Source organism: Maniola hyperantus, chromosome 2, assembly GCF_902806685.2.
Source record: "Maniola hyperantus chromosome 2, iAphHyp1.2, whole genome shotgun sequence".
Taxonomy (NCBI): Eukaryota; Metazoa; Arthropoda; class Insecta; order Lepidoptera; family Nymphalidae; genus Maniola; species Maniola hyperantus.
The window spans coordinates 7,210,900-7,236,091 of record NC_048537.1 but is presented as its reverse complement, the minus strand read 5'-3'; the positions used below and the strand labels follow the sequence as shown (position 1 = coordinate 7,236,091).

At 37.8% G+C, this 25,192-nt stretch overlaps 3 protein-coding genes across 4 annotated transcripts in view; 2 read left to right on the top strand and 1 right to left on the bottom strand.

The window, feature by feature from the left end:
* The window catches only part of LOC117989586 (NADH dehydrogenase [ubiquinone] flavoprotein 2, mitochondrial-like), a 66,089-nt gene extending 48,049 nt beyond the window's left edge, over nucleotides 1-18,040 (top strand). Inside the window, exons 2-6 of the mRNA XM_069503674.1 lie at nucleotides 13,629-13,754; nucleotides 14,730-14,917; nucleotides 16,252-16,459; nucleotides 17,254-17,330; nucleotides 17,842-18,040. Coding sequence (XP_069359775.1) covers nucleotides 13,629-13,754; nucleotides 14,730-14,917; nucleotides 16,252-16,459; nucleotides 17,254-17,330; nucleotides 17,842-17,977 — 735 coding nt within the window. The 3' untranslated portion in view covers nucleotides 17,978-18,040. The remainder of the gene's footprint in view (nucleotides 1-13,628; nucleotides 13,755-14,729; nucleotides 14,918-16,251; nucleotides 16,460-17,253; nucleotides 17,331-17,841) is intronic.
* The window catches only part of LOC117988729 (succinate dehydrogenase [ubiquinone] cytochrome b small subunit, mitochondrial-like), a 126,192-nt gene that overhangs the window by 2,412 nt on the left and 98,588 nt on the right, over nucleotides 1-25,192 (bottom strand). Inside the window, exon 1 of one of the 2 annotated variants that reach the window (XM_034975908.2) lies at nucleotides 485-595. The exons of the other annotated variant lie outside the window; for it this stretch is intronic. The gene's annotated coding sequence lies outside the window, so the exon portion shown is untranslated. Of the gene's footprint in view, nucleotides 1-484; nucleotides 596-25,192 lie in introns of those variants that run through there. 2 annotated transcript variants of the gene reach the window in all.
* On the top strand, nucleotides 3,513-4,349 carry LOC117989597 (NADH-ubiquinone oxidoreductase subunit 9-like). The gene has a single exon (XM_034976964.2). The coding sequence runs from the start codon at nucleotides 3,529-3,531 to the stop codon at nucleotides 4,330-4,332; it is 804 nt and encodes a 267-aa protein (XP_034832855.1). The 5' UTR covers nucleotides 3,513-3,528; the 3' UTR covers nucleotides 4,333-4,349.

Here is a 25,192-nt window from a genome sequence, read left to right as displayed (position 1 = left end):
TAAGCTAGTTGTCAAAGTTAGATTGACACTTCGGTTTTAATATTTAAAAAATTGTGGTGGACAGTAATTTTCTTTTCTAATATAAAAGTATATCCAGGTGGTTATCTTCTTTGCAACCATTTTGCAACGTTCTTTTGCACTACTGCACTACTGAGGAATGTTACAAAGGACCATTTTGAAAGGAAACATTGTGACCGTGGTGTGGACGCACCTTAGATACGCCCAAACTCTCAAACACTCCACACACACACACACACACACACACACACACACACACACACACACACACACACACACACACACACACACACACACACACACACACACACATTACACTTTATAAGCGCAAACAGCTAAGGCTTGCACTCACAGGCTCGATCAAAAAAAAATTATACTGCTTTCATACGAAGGCTGATGACAAATTAACAATTTTAGGTGGTACATAATACTCCAAAACTCAAAATAGCCCAAATAACATACGTACATTTAAGGTAATTTATCACTTGTGAAGTTTTACAAAATCAAATTATCGTGGAAGCTATTTTCCCCCGAGAGGGATTTCCATTGAAAGTTGACAATGCAGCCTGCCGGTGGACGGAAGCCCATTGTCATACTGGAAAAGCTATTATTGACATTATTTAAAGTCCTATTAAAAGTTTTTTTAAATAAAAACCAAAGGCTTTTGTGAAGGTTTACACTGAAAAATCAATAAGGAATATTGGTGACGTCGATCGCAGCTCCTGGTGTTGAAGGCGTGTTTTATTTCACAACAAAAGTTGTGAGGCAATCGGGTAATAGTATAAAATCTGGCAAAGAAACTATGACAATTTTTTTACATTAAAAAGCCATAAAAATAATTCATAACTTATACATACTTTCACCATCTTTGCTCCATAATGTTCTCAAAGGTGTGTGAAGTATGGCAATGATCTGCACTTGGCCAGCGTGATAAGCTATGGTCAACTCCTTCTCGTTCTGAGAGTAGACCTGTGCTCAGTAGTAAGCCGGCGATGGGTTGATGATGATGATGATGATACCTCTACCTGAACAAAACTTGCAAACACAGCCGCTTATCAATTCCGTAGCGACATAAAAAAACTATGCGACTATAAAAAATCGACAATATTATAAAAGTGCCAATACCTTCCGGTCGTTATTTATGGCGTCAAAGGCATCGGCCAGATACGCAATCAATGGGCGTTGCTCCGTGCCGTGTACTTGCCATCGTATATCATGGGGCTGATTGAGTGTTTAGGTCGCTGCCCTGTAGCCTGTAGTCTGTCGCCTAAACCATTGTTTTACCTTTTTCAACATCATCATCATCATCAACCCATTACAAGCCTGCTTCTGAGCCCGGATCTCCTCTCAGAGTGAGAAGGCCACAGTCTGGCACACTGGCCCATTGCGGATTGGCAGACTTATCACACCTTTGAGAATATGGAGAACTCTCAGGCATGCAGGTTTCCTCACAATGTTTTCCTTCACCGTTAAAGCAAGTGATATTTCATTGTTTTTAGGGTTCCGTACCTCAAAAGGAAAAACGAAACCCTTATAGGATCACTTTGTTGTCTGTCTGTCTGTCAAGAAACTTACAGGGTACCTCCTGTTGACCTAGAATCTTGAAATTTGGCAGGTAGGTAGGTCTTATAGCAGACATTAGGGGAAAAATCTGAAAACCGTGAATTTGTGGTTACATCACACAAAAATAAGGAAAGGGATAAAAAATAACCTATGTCACTCTACCAGTCTTTAACTATACCTACCCATGCAAAAAATCACGTCAGTCCGTTGCTCCATGATTGAAGGAAAAACCAACAAACAAACATACTTTTCCATTTATAATAATATTAGTAATAAAATAAATAAAATAAATAAAAAAGCCGTTTATTCCCATACTCCTTAATGCATTATAGTTCACAATGATGTTAGTTTCGTTAATTACAATATATTTCTGTATTCTTAAGTTGCTAAGTTGTTAGTAGGTATTGTTAGTTAGTAGATAGGTACAGTGTTTGTCTTATATGCATATAACAAAAACAAAAAATAAAATAAAAACGTATGTAATAATATTAGTAGTGATTTAAAATAATTTAAGTGGCCATTTTTACGAGCTCGTAAAAGACATGACAAATGTGTAATATTTTAAGTTTGACCGCTGCTAGATGCTATAGTTATGAAAATTTGTAATTGGCGAGCATAATCAGACTGAATTACATACTGCGTTAAAAACGCTGACAGCTTAGTGACTTCAGCCTCCTATTCGGGAGGTTGGGGGTCCAATTTTGAGCACGCACCTCTAAGTTTTGGATTTATGTGCGTTTCGGTGAAGGAAAACATCGTGAGGAAACCAGCCTGAGAGTTCTCCAAAGGTGTGTGAAGTCATGTCCGCCACGCTAATCAAATGCGGCCACGTAAGCACCTAAATGAATTTTATAACGTAATTTCGATTAAAAATGAAGTGAATTTATTGAGCGCTTTTGCCAGGAATTTTGTCGTTTAATAAAAGGGGAGCTGTCAACGCTGAAATTAAATTCTTGTGCGCCATGCGGTTTTATAAAGCGTATACCTTTACTTTGTAAAAAATATTACGACGAAAAAGTCGCAAAAGGTTATTACTTATTACAAAAGGCTTGTAATATCGTAGTATCTTTGGTTGGTACTAAACAAAAAAATAATAGGTACCATCCTCCCTAACAAGGCTTCTTTACGTAAATAACAATAAGAACCTGCTTCGGTGTGTAACATCTATTCATTTATTTAAATACTGAGCTAATTAGAGACTGTCCTAACAAATAAAATATTTAGCAAATTAACCAACTAAATAATTAAATATTCTATGATTAAAATATTTCTACAGTGAAGTTTATTTTTGTTAGATCAGAGATTATAATATGAAGTCCCTATCGAGAAGTATAACAGGTAGGTCTGTAGTCTTACTATAAATTGTTGATAAATATTTATTATGCAAATTCATGAAATTTGAGCTCATTTCTCTGCGATCTTGTAATAAGAATTATTACTTTCTACAGCCATGGATCTAATCGTCTATCGAATAAAACACAAAAATGTTTCTACCTGTGTCCGTTATAGACTTTGAAACCAGCCAACCAATGTGCCCCAAATGGGTTTCATTAGAAAGGCAATAATGCGAAGAAGATTTTAGACTACTAAAACACACGCCGCGCCGTGGCGCTGGGTATCCGCTAGTATAAGTCCCGCAAATTGCTAATGCGCTGGAACCATTGACATTGACATTAAAATGATGTCATTTTGACGTATATTTAAGTAAAAATATGCCATCAGCTCAATCAGCTCGAAACTTCAGTCTAGTGCTGACGCCACTAAAATTGTGGCCACGCGCATTAGCAATTTGCGGGACTGATATACAATTCATTTTGTTTTTGTTATTTGATAAAATCTTTTTGAAACCAAACAATAAAATAATAACGTTAGTGTCAATCAGGTCTGTCATTTTGATTCAATGGAAAAATAAAAATATTGCATCAAATCACAAATGTTTTTCCCAAAATGATTGCAAACTTATTAACTTTGATAAAGAAAACTTTTCCAACTGTTACTAAAAGGCACTTACACGCGAATTATAGCTTAAATTGCAAAGAAAGACCTGCAGACGTTCAAACAGATGACCCATTTTGTCTTAAACCTATCGAATACGAGAGCCACACCTTAAGGAAGCATGATAACAGCAAGAGACAGCGACTCTACGAGTTTGGTCTTTACGTCGCTGCTTGTATGCCGAAATTCGTACAAAAAATCGAAATGCAACATACGGATGAGCTAGATATACTAACCTCTCCCGAAGGATTATTCCCCGTTCTGAGTTTCATGGCGCATCATCAACACGCTTGTTTTAATCAATGCTCTTACGCAACTGCAATGGACGTACCGAGTAGGGAGTACAGATTTGAAATTGCTTATAATCTTCTAAGCTTAAGATTTAGCGCAAGAGCTAGAGTGAGGAGTTATACAGATGAAGTCACTCCATTACATTCAGCCTACAGTCTTTGGGGAAACTGCAATTGGCTAGAAAGAGAGATATATGATATGTTTGGAATAATATTTACAAATCATCCAGATTTGAGGAGGATTCTAACTGACTACGGGTTTGTTGGTCACCCTCTGAGGAAAGATTTTCCTCTAGTTGGCTACATCGAAGTGAGATATGACGATGAATACAAGAAAATTGTGTATGAGCCCGTAGAATTTGCACAAGAAATGCGCAATTTTCAACTTCATTCGCCGTGGAATTATTTAAGTAATTTTCATGAGGGCTACAACTGCCCTGTTCCTGAAAAAAAGGAAGAAAAATGATCTTATTGTAGCTTTAATTGCACTGATTAAAACTTATTCTATGCGCTAATGAGAATAAAAATAAATTACCTTAGAAATAAAAATTATTATGTTTGCGTTGATTTGTTTACTTTAGTTTATTTATACTAATACTAACAAAACAAGCAAACGATAACAATATAATCCTGCTAGAACCCCATACTACGTAACGTATATCTATTCACGTTTACTTCCTACAAAATATGTATGTAGGTAATGGAAAACAAAATTACCTTCCATATCACGTAGCACCGTATTATATACTTTTTCTTAATATCATAATGCCATTTCTTATCATGATAGACATTGCAGACGTTTGGATTGTACCTACTTCTTAGTTCCTTGATTTTTAATAAATAATAATGGGGCCGATTCTCTTGTACACAATCTCTAAACTTAACTAAAATGACACGTCTAAATCTATTGCTATCCCTGTCGTAATGTTGCTTGCGGAAAGGGGTAGCACTAGATTTAGACCTGTTAATTTAGTTTAGTTTAGAGATTGTGTACAAGAGAATTAGCCCCATTGTGTCTAATGATAGAGTCGATCTTCTTTTAGCTCTAAGAAAATGTGAAGTAAGGTCATTTCTCTATGTCGCTCGGTAAATAGCTCTGGGGAATGTTACAAATCTCAGAAAGTCACAAAGAGCTTTCAGCTTGTACCTGAGTAGCTTTGCAGAGATAAATATTCTCTAATTTTACTGACGCACACACCACAGGTAGCAACTTACGTATTTTAAAATCTAGGTACTATTTTTATCATCTCGTTTTAATCAATACAAACAATAAAATGGGTGATATAGTTTAGTTTTTATCAAACAATATTCACTAAATACCCTGGAGTTTGCAGGATTCATTAACTATTAGGTTTAAAGTTACACCAAATTTTACTAGCTGAGGTTCCCCGGCTTTGCGCGATTATAAAACTACTAGACTAACCCGTGACTTAGTCCATGTGGACACAGGTTTTGAGAAAGTCCGTGACAAGTTATTGATTTTCCGAGATTAAAAGTAGACTTGTCCCTTCCCACCAAGTCCACCGACTCCAAGTCTCTATCCATGCAAAAAAAAAGTTAATTAGTTAATTCTCTGTTGTGGTGTGATTGAAAGCTAAGCCAACAAACAAACACATTATCACACTTATAATGGGTAGTGATGGAAACCTCAGAAAATACTACATTATGGTGAAATCTTGCCTATAATCTGTTGCAAAATTTTCAGTGGACTGGGCTAACTTTAGTCTCTTTTTAGTCAAAGTTTATTTAAACAGCGATGCAAATTGACACTTTTGAATACGCTATTTTAATCTCTATACCATAAACTAGTCCTAATTCAAAATAACACGTATAGTTTTAAAATTATCGATGCAGCAACACTTCTAATAATAATTAACTTAGAGGAAAAAGCCATTACGGAGCCCGTATGCTACATATTAAAGGAGATAAAGCGATTTTGCTGGCCTCACGTGGCTAGTGTCTTCGAAGGTAATCTTATAATCAACCTCTTATAGGCTGCTTAAATGTGTAGCTGCTATTGCTTCTAAGTTAAGTATTACATAAAATTATGCGAGATTTTGAATTTTTTTTTTGGTTGTGGTGTTTGTTTGTTTTGGTGATGTTTCAAGTTAGTCGCAAATGGGATTTTTGTAATCGCATTTTAATTCGGTCATGATAGGTAGTTAAAAATACTTTATGTTCACTAATAAAATAGTAGGTTTCGTAAAGTCTATCATCGTCATCATCATCAACCCATTTCTGGCCCACTAATTAGTCTTCTCTTAAAATGAGAAGGATTTAGGTTAGTCCACCTCGCTAGCCTAGTGCGGATTCGTAGACTTGTCACTTCACGCATCTTTGACAACATTACGGAAGAACGCTTTATTCACATCATTCACCATTCACTCACCTCACCTCACCTCACCCATAAAGCAAATGATACATATAATTTAAATTGCTTAAAACGCACAAAACTCCGAAAAGTTAGAAGGGTGTAGGTACCCCGGATCCCTCGAAAGGAAGCCGGTATGCTAACCACTAGGTTATCACCCGTTAAATCTATACAGTACTTTATTTTAACCTTGATCTGAATAATAATACATCTCTTCACTTTCTCCAAATTTTTCAGACAGACAAGTTCCATAAACATCATACTTTAATGAATAATATTTGAAATGCTTCTTTCATCAAAATAAGTTTTATAGTTTTCTTCGCTAAACTTTTATGGCTAAAGCTCATTTTTTATGTACTCGTATATTATGTACCTACTTGTTTACCGTAACATCTGTGATAGCAATAACTTACTACTCGAGTCACTGCGACATAAAAAATTTATCCGATAAGAGACGGCGGTTAATGGCGGCTTCGTAATTAAGGAAAGACCACTTCCAACATTTATTGCCAAAGGCGAGGTGGAAATTAAGACGACTGGGTCTGCTATTCTGTTTGGAAAGTACGGCCGAAGTTTTCAACGACCGATGTTTTTATCCCAATACTTGGTGTCAAACAGTTTATTGTTTAAGCGCCAATCGTTTAATTTTAGCGGTTGAAAATAAACGTGCAATATCATTGTTGCAAATACAAATTAAATTTTTTTATTATTATTTATTTCATTTATAACATCATCATCAACCGATATACGGCCACTGCTGGACACAGGTCTCTTGTAGAGACTTCCACACGTCACAGTTTTGCACCGCCTGAATCCAGCGGCTCCCTGGGACTCGTCTAATGTCGTTCATCCACCTAGTGGGGGGTCTTTCAACGCTGCGCCTTCCAGTGCGAGGTCACCATTCCAGCACTTTGAGACCCCAATGTCTATCGTTTATTTATTTTATTTGTACAATAAGTGGTGTAGAATACACAATACAGTATACGGTTACTATACACTGCATTGTATTGTAATCATCATCATTGACCTTTGGCAGATATAGCTTGCATACCTATACCGTTGACGGACACAGATTACTTTCTATCTCGAAAAATCAAAGTGATCCCACGCGATGTTTAAATACTAAACCCACGCGGACGAACTTACGGGCATCATCTAGTTAAAAAATATTACGGTTTTCAACTTCGCTTATAAAGTACCTACTACGACTAGCAATTCGCAACAGCTACCTACCTAACTTTATTATTGTAATTAAGTAACAGTAACGAATATAAACATCAACTCTGCGGAGTTCATATTGTTGCAACATGTGTAATGATGTTATATTGCCAGTTTAAATTTTGGACAAACAACGGGGTAATAAGACGCAGCTGCACGGGTTGAACTAATTTCGTCCCGACATGACAAGGGTATTAGTTGGGTCGAGACCCTTTTTATAACTGAAGTAACTGGTATTATACCAAACGAGGTAAATTTATATAAGTAAACCTGCAGAAATAGCCCGTTTAGTAATACATACATACTACTGTTAAATAAAGCGGTGATAGTCTAACGGTTAAGACGTCGGCCTTCCAGCCGGAGGGTCCACGGTTCCATCCCGGGCACGCAAACCTTACTTTTTTGGAGTTATGTGTGTTTTAAGCAATTAAATATCACTTGCTTTAACGGTGAAGGAAAACATTCCGGAATAAAAAGCAGCCTATTTCATTCTCCAAGTTTTTAACTATATTAGTGCAAATAATCACGCCGATCAGTTGCTCCGTTGCGGTGTAGTTGAAAAACAAACCAACAAACCTACGAACCAACAAACAAACACACTATCGCATTTATAATATGGGTAGTGATAACTTTTGCATTTCAAGTCAAGCAATATGAATAAAAATAGTTTCGATTCACATAAATTCCACAAAGGGTCTCGCAAAGATCTACCACCCAGAGCCTCGCAATGGTTAATGCCGCCCCTGCATGCGTACAAAGGTTCTGACAGTTTTCGAATTACGCGTAATTTTCGGTCGAATGGCCCATTCGGTGTATAATTATGTGGACGGAATGTACAGAGCTCTAGTATCTCACAATGGCGTGTAATCAAAGCGGTGCTACTCCAATCGCGCGTAAATCTGGACAATCTCAGGTAATTATCGCAAAACGTACATTATTACGTGGTATTACATTAAACGGCTGTGATAGCGACTATTAGTGTCACTCTGTGTTCATAGACACGTAATGAAAATATAATTTATGAAGAACTAGCTAATGCCCGCGACTTCGTACGCGTGGATTTAGGTTGTTAAGAGTCCCGTGAAAACTCTGTGATTTACCAGGATAAAAAGTAGCTTGTGTCACTCTCCAGGTCTTTAACTATACCCATGCAAAAAATCACGTCAATCTGTTGCTCCGGTGCGACGTGATTGAAAGACAAACCAATTAACCAACAAACAAACACGCTTTCGCAATTATAATATGGGTACTAATGTACAAAGGCCGCGGATACGCCTCTAAGTTTTACTTATGTAAGTAGCTTATGTGATTAACTTAGGACATTTTTTTTTAATTTCTCTTTATTTGGAAGCTTTGTCACTTATAGGACAAAATATTCACTCATATAAAAACTCTTATAAGTACTTTTATTAAATTTATTGTCAACTAGCTGCCCTGGCGAACTTCATTCCGCCTAACAGTCGATTCAAATTTTTTAAATTTTTCTCTACGTAAGAACCATCCTCGTAGGTACTTCAAGGAATATTATTAAAAAAGAATGAGCGAAATCGGTTCAGCTATTCTCGAGATTTGCGATCAGCAACACATTTAGCGATTCCTTTTTATACCTATGTATACTAGCAACTTCGTCCGCGTGGACTACACAAATTTCAAACCCCTATTTCACTGCCTTACGGGATGAATTTTCAAAAATCCTTTCTTAGCGGAAGCCTACGTCATAATAGCTATCTGCATGCCAAATTTCAGCCCGATCCGTCCAGTAGTTTGAGCTGTGCGTTGATAGATCAGTCAGTCAGTCACCTTTTCATTTTATATATTTAGATAGAAGATAGATAAGGCTCTGATACCGTGTAATCTCGGGTTACAGTGAAACGGCTATAAAGGCGTGATATAATCGTCCTGAAACGTCAATCACACGGTGGACGAAAGCCGAGGATAGTAAAGCTGAGGGGTTAGATTATAAGGGTCTAATTCTCTTGGGTAAAAGGAATATTAATATTCAGGACCATGAATGATGGATCTAATCTACTTTTACATTATGTAATACTGTATTGCGGTATTAACTTTTTCGATGACGAAAATGGGGTTTCGGTTGAAATAGCAATTCTGATATTAATATGAATGGAAGATTGGTTTAGATATAAAATAAAAACGAAACTATTTCTAATAGATAAATGCATTTAAAAGCTAAGTAGTTAATACTCTTACAATATTTGATACTCAAAGGTTCGATTCCCAGCACGTACCTCTAACTTTTGAGAATAATGTGAGTTTTAAACAACCAAATAATAAATATCAGTGATATGTCTGAGGTTAATCCATAATGTTCTCAAAGGTGTATGAAATCTGCCAATCCGCACATGGCCAACGGGGTGGCCTGTAACCTACGCCCGTGCTCAGTAATGAGCTGGCGATGGGTTGATGGTGATGATCAAGAACAGATTTTAGACTGACAATAGAACAGGTTTAGAGCATGCCTATACAATTCAAGGCTATAATATAGCAGTTGAATAGACCTAAAGCCAGGGCAAGCGGTTTGTTTATTTATAATTTTCAACTTCAAGCAAAAACTCCATGCAAATATTAAGGCTTAACAAAACTCAAATTTCAATCTCCATTCCATCAAGATAATTTATTTTATGTAACAAATATCTCCATAAGCGATATCTGGGATTCAATTTAAAATTTGCGTTTACTTCGCCAACCAAAGCCGCTTGTGGTAAAATCGGAACGGCAGTAGGTATTTTGATATAATGTATTAAAAATTACGCGCTGCGTGTATCGGATTTGTCGATTTTTATAGCTCAGTATCGGAGCGCTGAAATTACTTGATAATGATACTATTTTCCTGGCCAAACTTAGGCCAGGAAAATAGTATCCAACCTCGATGGATGAGTCATAGGCCATATCCAACATAGAAAATATATGCGTGTGTGTTACAAACAGATACGTGCGCGAACTCAATCCTCCACTCATAGTCAGATGGGCCGGTAATCTCATACGATCAGAGAGAGATTAGGCGTAAGACTATGGCGTTTAGTGATCATAGAAAAAATTTACTACATGAGGGCTACCTGCATCAAATGTATAGTCCGTACAAAATTACTCTTCATGCGCCACTTTAACTCTATGAGTCAACTGTCATCTAATCAACACGGTTACGAAAAATCACAAGTACGCTTCCACCTTTAAAATAAGGACTAAAATCGTACTTTTGACATGAAATGAAATTTTAGCGTTTAAACTACCGCGGCGCGTGCGCGGACGGACTCCCTTGAAAAAGGACCCCGGATGGGTTCGAAACTAGTCTGGCTAACGTCGACTACACACGTGAGTAAGCCGGGACGGATAGTATTTATAATGGAAATGAAATTTGACACAAAATGTTAGAATGGCGCGTGAGGAGTTAAATTTTCCGCGAAAGGTTGAAATGCCAATCGGGGAGGGGACGCCCCGCACACCCACACAGCCCCCGTGGTAACCCAGTGCGGTAGAGCGCGGGTGACATGCGGGAATGCGGGGCGTCCCTCCGCCTAATACCCCGATCTCCATCTCAACCCGGCGCGGGCCGCGGACTATACTAACACAAGCTTCTGCTTGCGGCTTCGCCCACGTGGCCTACAGGAAACAAATGGCTTTTTTTTCAGAAACAAACATTATAACATCAGGACACGCACCCTGAACAGCACCGAATAACACATATAACCTTCCAACCCCCATTTCATCCCTTTAGGTGGGGATTTTCTCATAGTCGTTTCTTAGCTGACACCTAAGCTCAAGAAAAAACCTATTTTCCCTTATGGGCAAATTTTCCAAAAATCCTGAAACACGTATTTCTTCATTTGTAACCGAAAACCCAAATACCAATTTTCATGCAAATAACTTGAAAAATGACCGACTTTCATACAAACTTCCATCCCTCATTTAACCCACTTAGGGGTGGAATTTCGAAAAATCCTTTCTTAGTGGATACTTACTCTTTACAAAGAATAAACCCTCCAAATTTCATGTCTTTAGGACCAACGGTTTAGGCTGTGCGTTGATATCTATGTCAGTCAGTCAGTCAGTCAGTCAGTCAGGACTTTGAATTTTATATATATAGATGTGACACCTGCCAGTGACGTCTAAGCCTCGACGTTTTATTAGAAGTTCTCTAAATGTCGTGAACTGTGACGTCAGCGTAAGCGTCAGCTATGATGTGCCTAAGCAGGTCGTCATAAATTACCTTCTGTTCATTGATAATAATAGTAGATTATCATATCGCTGCTACTGTATGTGTGATTGAAGTCTAACTTGTGATTTTTTGAAACATAAGACGTAAGGTAAGATTCTTCTATTAAAGTGGCTGAAAAAAAAGCAAAAAACAGTCATGATAACATAAAATGGGTAAGTAAAAATATTCACATATTTACGTTCCACGATACTTGATCGCGACACCATCAATAAGGCTTTAAAACTGTTTTACATCTGAGAGCACTCACTTCAGTGAAAAATAAGGATAAAGCAAAAGGAATTTCGGTAAAGAAATTTGCAGATAATTGTTTTATAACACATTTACTTGTGAGTTGTGACGAGGGTCAGAGCAGTAAACAAAAGCCTCTCTCTAAACCTTCTAACGAGCTCATTAATCTCGTATAGCATAATTTTTGACGTAAAATTAATATTTTTTTGCTTTTTATATTTCGTGATGATTTCATGTAGTACCTATGTTAAATAATTTAGACTCATATAATAGGTAGGTAGGTATACAAACCACAATGTTGTTAAACCAACAGAGGTCTACAATCGATGTTAGAGTCTACGTCGTAGACCTACGTAGATCAAAGGGTAGACCGCTCCGTTAACGCGCGTAAAATTTAACTCCTCACGTGCCATTTTAACTTTGTATGTCAAATTTTATCCTTAATGTACGATTTTGGTCCTTATTTTAAAGGTGAACCCTTGGATGAATAATGGATGGGGTGAACCGTTACCGAAGATGAACGGAAGAGTTAAAATGGCGCGTGAGTAGTAATTTTGTACGGACTATACTTTATAATAAATCATGACGTGTAAGATAGTGAAATCATAGACTAATTATTGGTTTCGCTACGCTCTGCGGTGAAATCTTGAATATACATTCGTGGGTGAAACCCGCACCAACGAACGCCTGCTACCGTTTCCTCAGTTTTCACTAAAAACTTGTGCTAAAAACGAACTGAATGAGACATATTTGACATAAAAGTCGTAATTTAGGTAATTTAGTGACAATTGGTGACAATAATAATTAAGTAGCAAGACCAATAATTATTATTCCAAACTTAGATTTCAAACGAAATAAAGATATTCAAATTGTTATTTTAAAAAATGTTCAGAATATTGAACCAAATTAAGGTAAAGCTTTAATCAGTTTTTTTAATATGGTAATTAACGATTTCGGTACACCTGAAACGAGAAAAATGTAAAACTCCGTGACATAAACTATTTTGTGCAAAATAAACACACTAATCTAAGATAAGAACAGAAAATAGAGATAGGTCATCATCATCATTATAAACCCATCGTCAACCCACTACTGAGTACGGATCTCCTCTCAGAATGAGAAGTTCACACGCCGCCATGGCCCAATGGAGTTCTAATACTGTGTTCCCAATAACGTCAATTATTTCTTCAAAAAATGCTTAACGCACGAGAAACCTCAGTTACTCAAACTGGCTAACTTAAATTATAGTGGTCTCTAAAGTTTCACCGCGAATGTATTAAAGTTTCAATGTATTAAAGGATCGACGCGACGCATCTTAAGTAGTGATGTATAATCCCTACCTACGAGCTCTGCGGGTTAATGATAAAATTTACTGAGGATTATAATATTATTATGAATAGAACATGGAGATTTTAGCCATGTAGTATTAATATTATACTATTTTTAAGTTTACTATAAGCACTTTTTAGCCGACTCAAAAAGGAAGAGGTAATCAATTCGTCGGAATCTTTTTATTTTTTTATGTGAAACCATCTATTATGTGTGTTTGTTACTAGATGAAGCCCGCGACCGCGCCCGCGTTTTAAAAACCCCATTGGAACTCTTTAATTTACTTTGCAGACATTTTTAATTTTGCATTTACAATATTAATATGAGCAAATTAAATTATCTTTAGGTGAGTTTAATAGCCGAATATTTTAACTTTTTTTAGATTTCACTGTTGAAAAGAAATATTTCAACTTCGAGGAGGCTCCGCAGCGAGGAGTTAAATGTGCATAGAGACAGCAAAGATAACAATCCCTCAACGCCCTTCGATTTCTCTGAGGCAAACCTAAAAGTATTAAAATTAATTACATGTAAAGTATTAATAAATGCAGAGGCCGTAGTTTAACTTTTCAAGTTTGCGTTAATTGTATGTTTTGTCATAATATAGTATGGACCAAAAAGGTACAAAAAACTTTTCCGTCCTTTTCCATACTAAATGTCAGATTTACACACAGTTTACGTTGAATCTGAAGTTACACTAGGAAATGAAAGTTACACCAGGGCTCCTGAGCATAGATAAGGTTGTCTATGAAATGGGGCTAGTACTCCATTTCATAGACAGCCTTCTATATAAATAAACTAGCTTATGCTCGCGACTTCGTCCGCGTGGACTACAAAATTTACAAAATCCTTTTTCACCCCCTTAGGAGTTGAATTTTCAAAAATCCTTTCTTAGCGGATGCCTACGTCATAATAGCTATCTGCATGCCAAATTTCAGCCCGATCCGTCCAGTAGTTTGAGCTGTGCGTTGATAGATCAGTCAGTCAGTCAGTCAGTCATTCAGTCAGTCAGTCAGTCAGTCAGTCACCTTTTCCTTTTATATATATAGAAGATTAAAAATCTAGTGTACCAAGCACAATAGCGAGAAATCGACTTCACCGCACGACGGACGTTAATGAATAACATTATCCACATCGACGTAAGTTAATCTAGCATTTTTCAACGTCTGTTAAACTTTTTTGGCGTTTAAACTATAGTGAGTGATTTCTATTAGGTATACATATCTCACACCCGACTTTGCTCACGTGTTTAGTCAACGTTAGCCCGACTAGTTTCGAACCCTGTCGTGGTCCTTTTTCAGAGGGACTCAGTTCGCGTCTTCAGTCTCAGGTTGAGACTCAACCGCGACGCGTGCGCGAACCGAGTCCCTTTGAAAAAGGACTCGGAAGGGTACAAAACTAGTCTGGCTAGCGTCGACTAAACACGTGAGTAAAGCCGGGTGTGAGATAATTATGTATAATGTCTTTAAATCTTGTTGCCCTTTAGAGACTGTCAGCGATGATTCAAAATTATCCAGAAGGTGCTCAGCGGTCGGCATTATCTGCCGCTATAGATATTGCCCAGAGACAAATCGGATGGTTACCTATATCGGCCATGCACAAAATTGCTGAGCTTCTCAGTATACCAAGAATGAGAGTCTACGAATGGGCTACGTTTTACACTATGACTAAAAGGTGAAGTAAGATTAAGTACAGGCAAGTACAGGTAAGTATTATGTACTATTGTATTCTAATGGCAGATGTATTAATGATTTTAAGCTTTTTTTATTTGGGATTTGTATTGTATTGTATCCCCCCCCCCCAAAGCTGTGATAGCCTAGTGGTTAGGACGTCCGCCTTCTAATCGGAAGTCGGGGGTTCGATCCCGGGCACGCACCTCTAACTTTTCGGAGTTATATGGGTTTTAAGTAATTAAATATCACTTGCTTTAACGGTGAAGAAAAACATCGTGAGAAAACCTGCATGCCTGAGAGTTCTCCATAATGTTCTAAAAGGTGTGTGAAGTCTGCCAATCCGCACTTGGCCAGCGTGGTAGACTATGGCCAAAACCCTTCTCACTCTGAGAGGAGACCTGTGCTCTGTAGTGAGCCGGTGATGGGTTGATCATGATGATGATGAAGTATTATGTACTATTGTATTCTAATGGGATTTGTATTAATGATTTTTACCTTATTTTATTTTATTTGGGATTTGTATTGTATTGTATTACTTATATTATCCTATTATTCATTATTCTTCCGACCATCTGAAGGATTTTTCTTCAAAGGATCCGCTAAGGCCAATATCTACGTCATAATAATCTGCATGCTAAATTTCAGCTTGATTAATATAGTATCTTTGAGCTGTGCGTTGATAGATCAGTCAGTCAGTCAGCTTTTCGTTTTATATATACTTACAGATTAAAAGTATAACCCGCGGGGTGATTACGTAAAACGTTGCAGTAGCTACAGCAACGCGACAGCAGTAGCAATCCGACAGTTCATTTACTGTCTCTCTTCTTCTTCTTCTTATTTTGCTTTGTGTCTATTGATGTCTCTCTCTAGCCGGATGTTTGATAGCAATTATTATCGCGAGATTTACGCCCTCGCCCACGGCGACTTTTTGTAGCGATGCTGTCGCGCGTTTACTAAACGCACGCCAGCATCACTACTAACGCGTGTTAGTCGCATTTGCAACGTGCTACTGCATCGCGACTGTATCGGATGACATCGGGGGAAGAACGGAGGAAGGGTGGCGCGTGAATAGAGAACCGAGCATCAGTGCAAAAATTTTTCTCGTTTGCATCGACACAGAAGCGTGACAATATCACGTTTTCATCGCGACTGAATCTGAGACCGTGGGCGAGGGCACACAGCTAGCGACCGCTTCGCGACTGTATCGATGCGGACGCGCGACAGCATCGCTACTGTATCGCTACAAAAAGTCGCCGTGGGCAAGGGCTCTACGCCTGTCGCAAGCCTGTCGCGAGATACGTAATCACCCCGCGGCTTAGTTATTATATTTTACAGGAAATTCAGGGGAAAGTTTAACGTCAAAGTTTGCGTCACCACGCCTTGCATGCTCCGAGGCTCTGACTGTATCCTCCAGGTGGTAGAGGAGGAGACATGTTGTACCACTGGCAACGTGTCCGAAGACGGCCTGTTTGGCGTGGACGTGGTACAGTGCCAGGGAGCCTGCGTCAATGCACCTGTCGTAGTTGTGAATGACGATTATTACGTGAGCAATACATTTTCTTTTTCTTTCTCTCCAGATGGTCTCTCACGACTGAAGATCGTGATCACGTGATCACCTCCCCAGTGGCAACATCTTGGGCGAATGCTACACACTCGATCTGGATCGGTAACATTTGGATCGAACCATAGTCTTAATAGATAGATAGACCTGTTATACCTACTTGTTTACCGTGCATTATCTATACTCAATATTGCTATGGAGTGTAGGTAATTCATGCTCTATGAGCCATTTGCTGTACTTAGATGTACGTGTGTAAGTGTGTAGGTATACGGCGGTGGCTAGTTACCACCCTACCGACAAAGCCGTGCTGCCAAGCGGTTTAGCGTTCCAGTACCATGCCGTGTAGAAACGGGTAAGCCTGGGTGTGGGTTTAATACAAAAACTGCCATAAGTACCCCTTCCAAGTTCTTCCACCTTAGACTGGATCATCGCTTACTCTCTTACCACCAGGTGAGATCGCAGTCAAGGCACATGAGTAGATATCCCTAATCTACTCGTGTGGCCAAGGGCTAACTTGTAACGAAATAAAAAAACCTGCAGCACGTTAGACTAACAAACGATATAAAGCGTAGGACAGAGGCTGAATGTGGACCGCTGACAAATCGAGTACAATGCCGTTATTTATGAGAAAGCTACTTAAGTATAATTATTATATAATATCTGATGGAGGACATCCACAGGATGGTAAATTAATATAAGATAAGAATAGTGATTTACTAGGAACATAAGTAGCAATAATTAGAGTTCTGTTCTTATGGTCTTCTTTGATTTCACAGGAAGATGTGAGTGTTGCAGATGTGCAAAATATCATCCAATGCTTAAGATCTGGTCAAATACCACAATGGGGTCCTCTGTAAGTACAGTGGATTTCATTTATTACGACCTTGGTTGTAGCGACCATTTACCTATAGCGACGTCAAATCTAAGTCCCTTGAATTTAAAGCATACTTTAGTACAAAATTCATGTGGCTATAGCGACTTTGGATGTAACGCCGAGTTCTTTCATTCACAAACATTTCTTATCTTTTGTTTACATCCACACAGATGGTCAACAAGTGTGGAGACCTTTACCTTTTGTTTATAGATATCAGCTAAGTAGGTAGGTAGGTATTTTTTTTTATGTACCAGTGAATAACTATGTGTGCAAATATTTTCAATAATAAATTAATATAAACTATACATGTGAACGTGTCTGTATCTCTTTACCTGTGCCTGTAATGATTTCCGGATATAACAACGAAAATAGTGTGGTCCCTTTATCGTCGTTATACCCAAAATCCACTGTATTTTTTCTTCCATACGCACACAAATGGGAGTTAAACAGTCAGTAGGTATAAATAGGTTTATTATTATGGTGTTTTTAGATCTGGAAGGTTTGCGTCTGAGCCTATAACAGGGCTAACAACTTTGCTAACACCTCCTCCAGGGCCCGGGTTTGGAATTCAAGAAGGCCTGTGTACTCCATCCTCGAAGCCTGACAACCCTTGTGCACCGAAATAAAAATTAATTGGTTGTTGTATTGTTCATTATGTCGATTATTTAAATAATATGAATATTCTAAAATAAAACACCGATATTGATTTTAAATTTTTTTTCCATTAAAATACACCACTTTATTTATAACTAGCTGGACTTTGTCCGTCTGGATTTAGGTTTTTTAAAAATCCGTGGGAGCTCTTTGATTTTCCGAAATAAAAGTAGCCTATGTCACTCTCCAGGTCTTCAACCGTTGCTATGTTGCGACGTGATTGAAGGATAAACCAATAAACCAACAAACCAATAAACCAACAAAAAAACAAACACACTTTCGCGTTTATAATATGGGTAGTGAAATATGGGTAGTGATATCATATTATTTTTCCTTTAATGAGATGATGTTTGGGATGTAATCATTACTTAAAAGTGTTCTTTTAATCAATGCAATCCCTAAATCTATAAATAATTTAGAAGCTCGTTTGGAATTCAAAAAATGCTACGCGTAAAATTAAAGACAAAAATGTTTTAAAGTAGGAGCCAGTTCTTCTTTGGTATCGTTTCTCGTTAATCTAAAAAGAAAAACAACAAGTTCGGCGACGAGTCAGCAATAATTTACGAGAACAAGTGCGTATGACATTCTTCGGCCTAGCTATGTTTTTTTTCACAATAAAGTATTGGATAAATATTTCAGTTAAACAAAATCTGCTAACTCTTTAATGTATTACAAAGGTTTAGGCACGTTTTATTGCTATTGTAATAGTGAAAGAGCCTGTGAGGGATTTGGACTTTAACAAATTGTTAAAGTTTAAGGGTGTCTGGCAGGGGGATCGCCACGATTCTCTCTGGCAAAACATACTATACCGAAGAAGAAAAAAAATTACACTTATACCTACTTTGATGAATGAAAGATTTTATTTCGAACCATATCAGCACAAAAATAACTGTCATTTTGTATAACACTCACCCTACGAAGTAGTACTTAGAAATTCTTTGCACTCACCTTCCAGCGTTCTTGTGTATTATGTCCATAGAGATATTATGTCAATTTTAGCGGTTATTCTATTGTTTATGGTATTTATCATATTTTGTGGCCAAGGAGTTCATGAAAGACGGGGCATGACTTAGTAAAAAATAACTGCGAATACAAAAACTCGTCAAATTATTTTAACCGTTATAAGCTGAACAATATTTCAAGAAGGACCAATTTGGGCGGCCATTTAAATCTGTCGTCTTTCACTGTTACCGTAACGACTCGGCGGAGAACTTTTTGTTCCCAAGATTAACGACAAAGTATGGTGCGCAAAAAAGCGTTACCGAGAACGGAAATTGCCAAAACTTCGTGTCGAGCCCAACATTTTCTTAGTTTAAGTGTCGCCGTAAATGTGTGATGGCTCTTTTAAAACCGGGAAAGAATTTAGAAACAGACATTATTTGCCTTATGGGCTTTAGTAAACCTTGAATGTAGAATTTATTTACTTTTTGAACATACTTTGCTTATTTAATGGGTACGGCTCCCACACCTAATTTCACTTTATGTGATTTTGGAGAAGATGTCTTCCATTTTTTGGAATATTATGTCAAACACGTCAAACATAATAATATTATTGGAAATTATAATGTTAAATATTATTTTTATACTCATCTTACATTACATTACATAATCCTACTAATATTATAAATGTGAAAGTGTGGATGTTTGGATGTTTGTTACTCAAGCACGCAAAAACGGCTGAACGGATTTGGATGAAATTTGGAATAAAGATAGATTAGACCCTGGAATAACACATAGGCTACTTTTTATCCCGGTAAATCATTGAGTTCCCGCGGAATTTCGAAAAATGAAAATCCACGCGGACGAAGGCACGGGCATCAGCGAGTACTTAAATAAACGTGACCTAAACCATTTAGTTGATTGATGAGAGTTTATAATGTAACTTCTGATTTCTCTTAATTTCCTGAACGGATATTCAGCTGTCAGTCCGTTATAAACAGGGCATAGGGGGTAAAATGATTTTGTTCGATTGAACATAGGTAGTGTCGTTTACTTTCTTTAAAGGTAAAGCTAAAGGTAGTGAAGATTTTTTAAATATGCGATGATGATTGCGTTCCCGTGCTATTCGTACCGAAACTCTTCGGTGATCACAAATTATTTTCGTGAAAACACCATAAAATAACAGATTTACGCAATTAACGTTAATCTAAAACGTTACACTAAGAGCCTCAGGTGTAAACTCACCCTTAATTTAGCTAGAAAAATAAGTAAACTAATTTCGGCGACAAGCAAGCTAATATACCAGCGCTCAAGAACGTTGTTTATAAGGGCATAAAATAGACGAGCTAACTCGTGTTGCGGTGACCGTCTTATTACATTACATGAGCACCTTAACAAAGCCTCTTCCGTGCCTTATCTGCGGTACCGCAAGAGACTCATACGCTCAAGTAGTTTACCTCAAAACATATTGTAACACATTATGCGGTAAGACGACGGGACCCAGCTGTGTACCTACCTATATCATCACGTAATAAAAATGTATAGAGATAGTGTTAGAGACTGCGCACATCTCCTGAATCTGCAGCGTAATAAAATAATAATCTACAGATTTTGTCTAGTGGGACTTGGAAGGCTTCAGCCGTGGCCACAGCCGTGGCTATAGTTACCACCACAGGTTAACACCCTACCGGCAAAGCCGTGCCGCCAGGCGATTTAGCGTTCCGGTATGATGCCGTATAGAAACCAAAGGGGCATGGGTTTAATAAAAACTGGCATACCTCTTCCAGATTAGCCCGCTTCCATCTTAAACTGCATCATCACTTACCACCAGGTGAGATTGCAGTCAAGGGCTAACTTGTATCTGAATAAAAAAAAAGATCAGTCAGTTAATTTTATGGCAGGATCAGGCACAAGACCAACAGCTTTATGTGCTCTTTGAGACATGTGTAACTAAAGACCGCACGCGGATTCACTCTCGTGGGAATTTCAGAAAATTCGTTCTTATTCCTTGTTTACATTATAAAGGGAAAATTTCAGCTTTCTAGATCCAAGGGTCCATGGGTCATAAGGGTCCATATTATAATCTAACATAATGTCCCACACTGAATCAGAAGTGCAACATCAAGTAGGTAGGTACCTAACTAAACTATGCACTTCTGAATATTCAATGCACTAACTAAAGTGATCGTAATCAATACAGAGCCTCGATAGCTCAACAGCTCGATAGCTCGATAGGTTAAAGGAGCGGACTGAAAACCAAAAAGTTGCCGGTTCAAATCCCACCCGTTGCACTATTGTCGCACCTACTCCTAGCACAGGCTTTACGCTCAATTGGAGGGGAAAGGAAAGGGGAATATTATTCAGCAAATAACTTGACTAATATTCTTTGTAAAACAAAAAAAAATATCATATTAAGTTTACCAGTATAAATATTTATACTTATTTCGAACTTGAAAATCTAAAGGTATAAGTACATAGAACCTATACTATTTTCAGAACCCACATTTCAGATTATGAATATTTAGGTTGCATTAGACAGTGTAAGGTTGGAGGTAACTAGTTCTAGAGTTTAATATTACTAGCTTAATAGTCGCCTCCAGTGAGCTGATAATAGCTACCAGAATGGTCCAATTGTAACTCCAACTAAGTTTTAAGCTATAACGTGATTCTATATGAATGTTTGGCACGTGTTTTCTAAATTCGTGCGAGATTTCATGTGAGGATTCATGTTTCTTAACAATTTTGTTCAAACTTGACCTACGTATTTCAAAGCCACGATGTTTTGACGACCTCCCCGGCGCAGTGGTGACCGCTATGGTCTTCTTAGTGGGAGGACGCGGGTTTGATTCCCGGCAGGGGTTTGGAATTTTATAATTTCTGAATCTCTGGTCTGGTTTGGTGGGAGTCTTCGGCCGTGGCAACCCCCTGCCAGACACCCTTAAACTAACAATTTGTGAAAGTTTAAGGACGTCTGGCAGGGGGTTGCCACGACATTAAGTGTCTGGCAATGCATGACGTGATTTCTAATACTATTCCGGAGAAAATAATAAAAAAATTAGACTTTATACTTTGACGTAAGATTTTTTACACCTTTATTACCTGTTATCTCTCAAAGCCACCATGATCCAAACTTCATAGTCGCTGATCGTTCCTGCCTCTGTTGGGGACAAGACGCAGAGAAACTAAGTCAGCTTTTATAAAATATCGAAGGTTTGGCATGCGCTGGCTCTCTCTCTATTGGACTAAGCTATTTATTTTCCTCTGAAAAGAGATGCCTGTTACATGCCTTTAGAATACAAGCTATGGCAGGTCTAATTTCAGCCAAGCGCTAATCTATAAATTAAAAAATATATAGGTAGATAAAATTGGTTTGTATGTAATTTGACTCTATAACCCTAATAGCAAAATATTTGCTAAATACAAGTAACAGCCTTATATGTATATTGGTTTTCCCAGTTTAATCTGCAAAGTCGAACCTCTAAAATGTCCATAGAGCTTCGACTATAGTTTGTTTAACTTCATAGAACCAATCAATTTGCAGTATTGTTAGCTCTTAGTTATTGGAAGCAAACACGAGCAAGAGGTTAACAATATCGTATTGTTGCGAACAGAAGAGGTTTATATATGTAAATCAAAACAATAAATACCTATAGTACCTACGCAGCAGGTCGAGATGGTAATCGGGGTGGGGATGCCCCGCACACCCGCACAGCCCCCGCTCTAACCCTGTGCGGGCGAGCCGTGGTGACATGCGGGTGTGCGGGGAGTCCTCCTGCCTCATACCCCGATTGCCATCTCGACCTGTCGCGTACTATAGGTAATATAGATTAACAAATTATACAAGTGCTATTTGAAATAATTTCGTAGCTCCGTAGATTTTCTTTGATATCTAGATAAACAATTCAATTTTTGGTACTCTTTCTAAGCAGCGGCAGGTCAAGGAACTGCCTCAAGCAGACGCAGGCTTCGCCACTAGGCAAGTATTTACTTAATTGTTCATACTTAAGTATCTTGTTACATTGAAATTCCTCAGCTTGCTTAAAAAAATTGAAGTAAAATAAATTGAGGCTGTTAAGAGCTTAAGAATTCTTAAATAAAAATTGCATCATTCTCAAGAAAGGTATGGTTCCTACCAATCCCTAATTGTACCAGTATCTAATTTAAACTTTTTGATTTATTGGGATAAAAAGTTGCCTATGTCATATGCCAGGACTTTGACTGTATTCATGCAAAAAATCGTTAATCCGTTGCTCCGTTATGGGTGATTGAAAGACACAAAAACCCTTAAAACAAACAAATATAGGCTTTCGCATTTTATAATAATATAGGTAATGATTAAATAGTTAATTAACTAATTAGATTCCTTGCAGAACTTCATTAATGTAACCACTCAATCGTTTAACCAAGGCTTTTATTAACTGTATTCCACGCGTTAAACGCTTTTCACCTTTAACAGGAATAATACAAACTGTAACGGTTCATCAGTATTCAGCGGCGAAGCAATTGAAACTGCGGTAGTGCTCGCTCCTCCCACTCAATTTTCCTTGTTCCGACGGCTCGAGTTATTTGCATCACAAAAACACAATGTCGGGGGAACGCGAGATCATTAATCACGCGTAACGGAACTTCAATGTAGCCGTGAATAGCGTCAACTACACGCGAGTGATTCAGATGTTTGCTACTTTGATCGAAAGCACTGCAACGCTCTCGGAGATCTACTCACATGCTCAAGGCGTGTGCACGGGCGTGGCAGAACAATGCGAGTGCCATTTGACATCCCCAACCTCACTCCATGAAGCTGTTGGCAACCTGGGTGGTCTACTCGAATACTGGCCAACGTAGTTAGAACCCATGTTGAAGTGGCGACGTACGTGTCGAAGCACTTAACACGAGATCAAAGGCATTTGACTACTATCTCTCTTTATACTGTGGTACTGGCACAGCTGGTACTGGTATCCTTTGTCGCATGACTTATCGCGCTACGTAGCTGCATACAAGCATACAGCTGCGATAGTTAACCATGTAGATTCTTCTTAATCTTCTTTTTTGATTAATGGCTGATTTTTCAATCGCCACTGATGAATAGGTTTGTCGTTTATACGGATTTCCTATACAAAAACCATGAAACCTCAAATTAATCGCTCAGATAAAAGTTATTTGATGATTGAAAAATCAGCCCTGAATGTAATATCGGACTATCAGGGACGCGAAATTCAGTTATTTTTACCCTTACCACCCCCCGTTCCCACTTGTCGTTCGTTTGTCGCTTGACGTTCCAGTGGTAGTACATTTTGACACAAAATCGGTTTCCGACAAGTGTAAATAGCTTCTGATAAAATGTTCTGCCACTGGACCATCCGATTTAAATCCAGGCCCGACAAACGACAAGTGCGAACGGGGAGTTACTCTTCTTGTCACTAATCAAAAAAGTTATTTTCTACAGTGAAGATCGTAGAATCTATACCTAGGCACGCGAGTGAAACGTATTTTGCGTTGCTACGCAAAATACGTGCTAAAATATTTATCAATTTTAGTCTTCTTATCACACAGAATGTAAATTTAGCTTACTATTTTACCCATTTTTAAAAGTTAAAATAAATTAAATTTTGCGTAACGTTTAAAACAAAAGTGACCCCCAAAGCTTTCATTTCCAGAATTTATGTTTCCATTAATTGTTTTGACAGAACTTTGATTTGTATTTATGGAACAGTTTGCACGCTGTATTTAATCGTTGTAAACATTTGAAATATTGAATGCTTTTGTTCTGTCAGTATTTAATAAAATAAATGACGGGAATAAAAGATTATTTCGCCCGTGTACACTTTTATTAATTCTATAATTTTTATGAATAAATCATAATGTGGTTTGGTTTCATATGAAAGGGCTTTACATGTACATTCTAAAACAGAATTAGAATTTACAGTTAAAGCCTTTTTATATGAAAGGGATTTACCTATACATACTAAAACAGGTTTTTGTTTATTTTTATGCATAATAGTTAATTTATCGTGCAAAATGCCTGAGTACGGAACCCTCGGTGCGCGAGTCGTACTCGCACTTTGTCGGTTTTTTTTCAGTAACTTGTAATTTCATTGCATTTGTTCTGCACTGCTAAGCGAGCAGGGCAGAACAGACGCAGTAAAATTCTATGACAGACCTAATATCTAATTTTAATTTGCTATATTGTGCATTGAATAATATTATCTATTAAATTTAATGCAAAACCACAGAAGTGCCAATCAGATTCC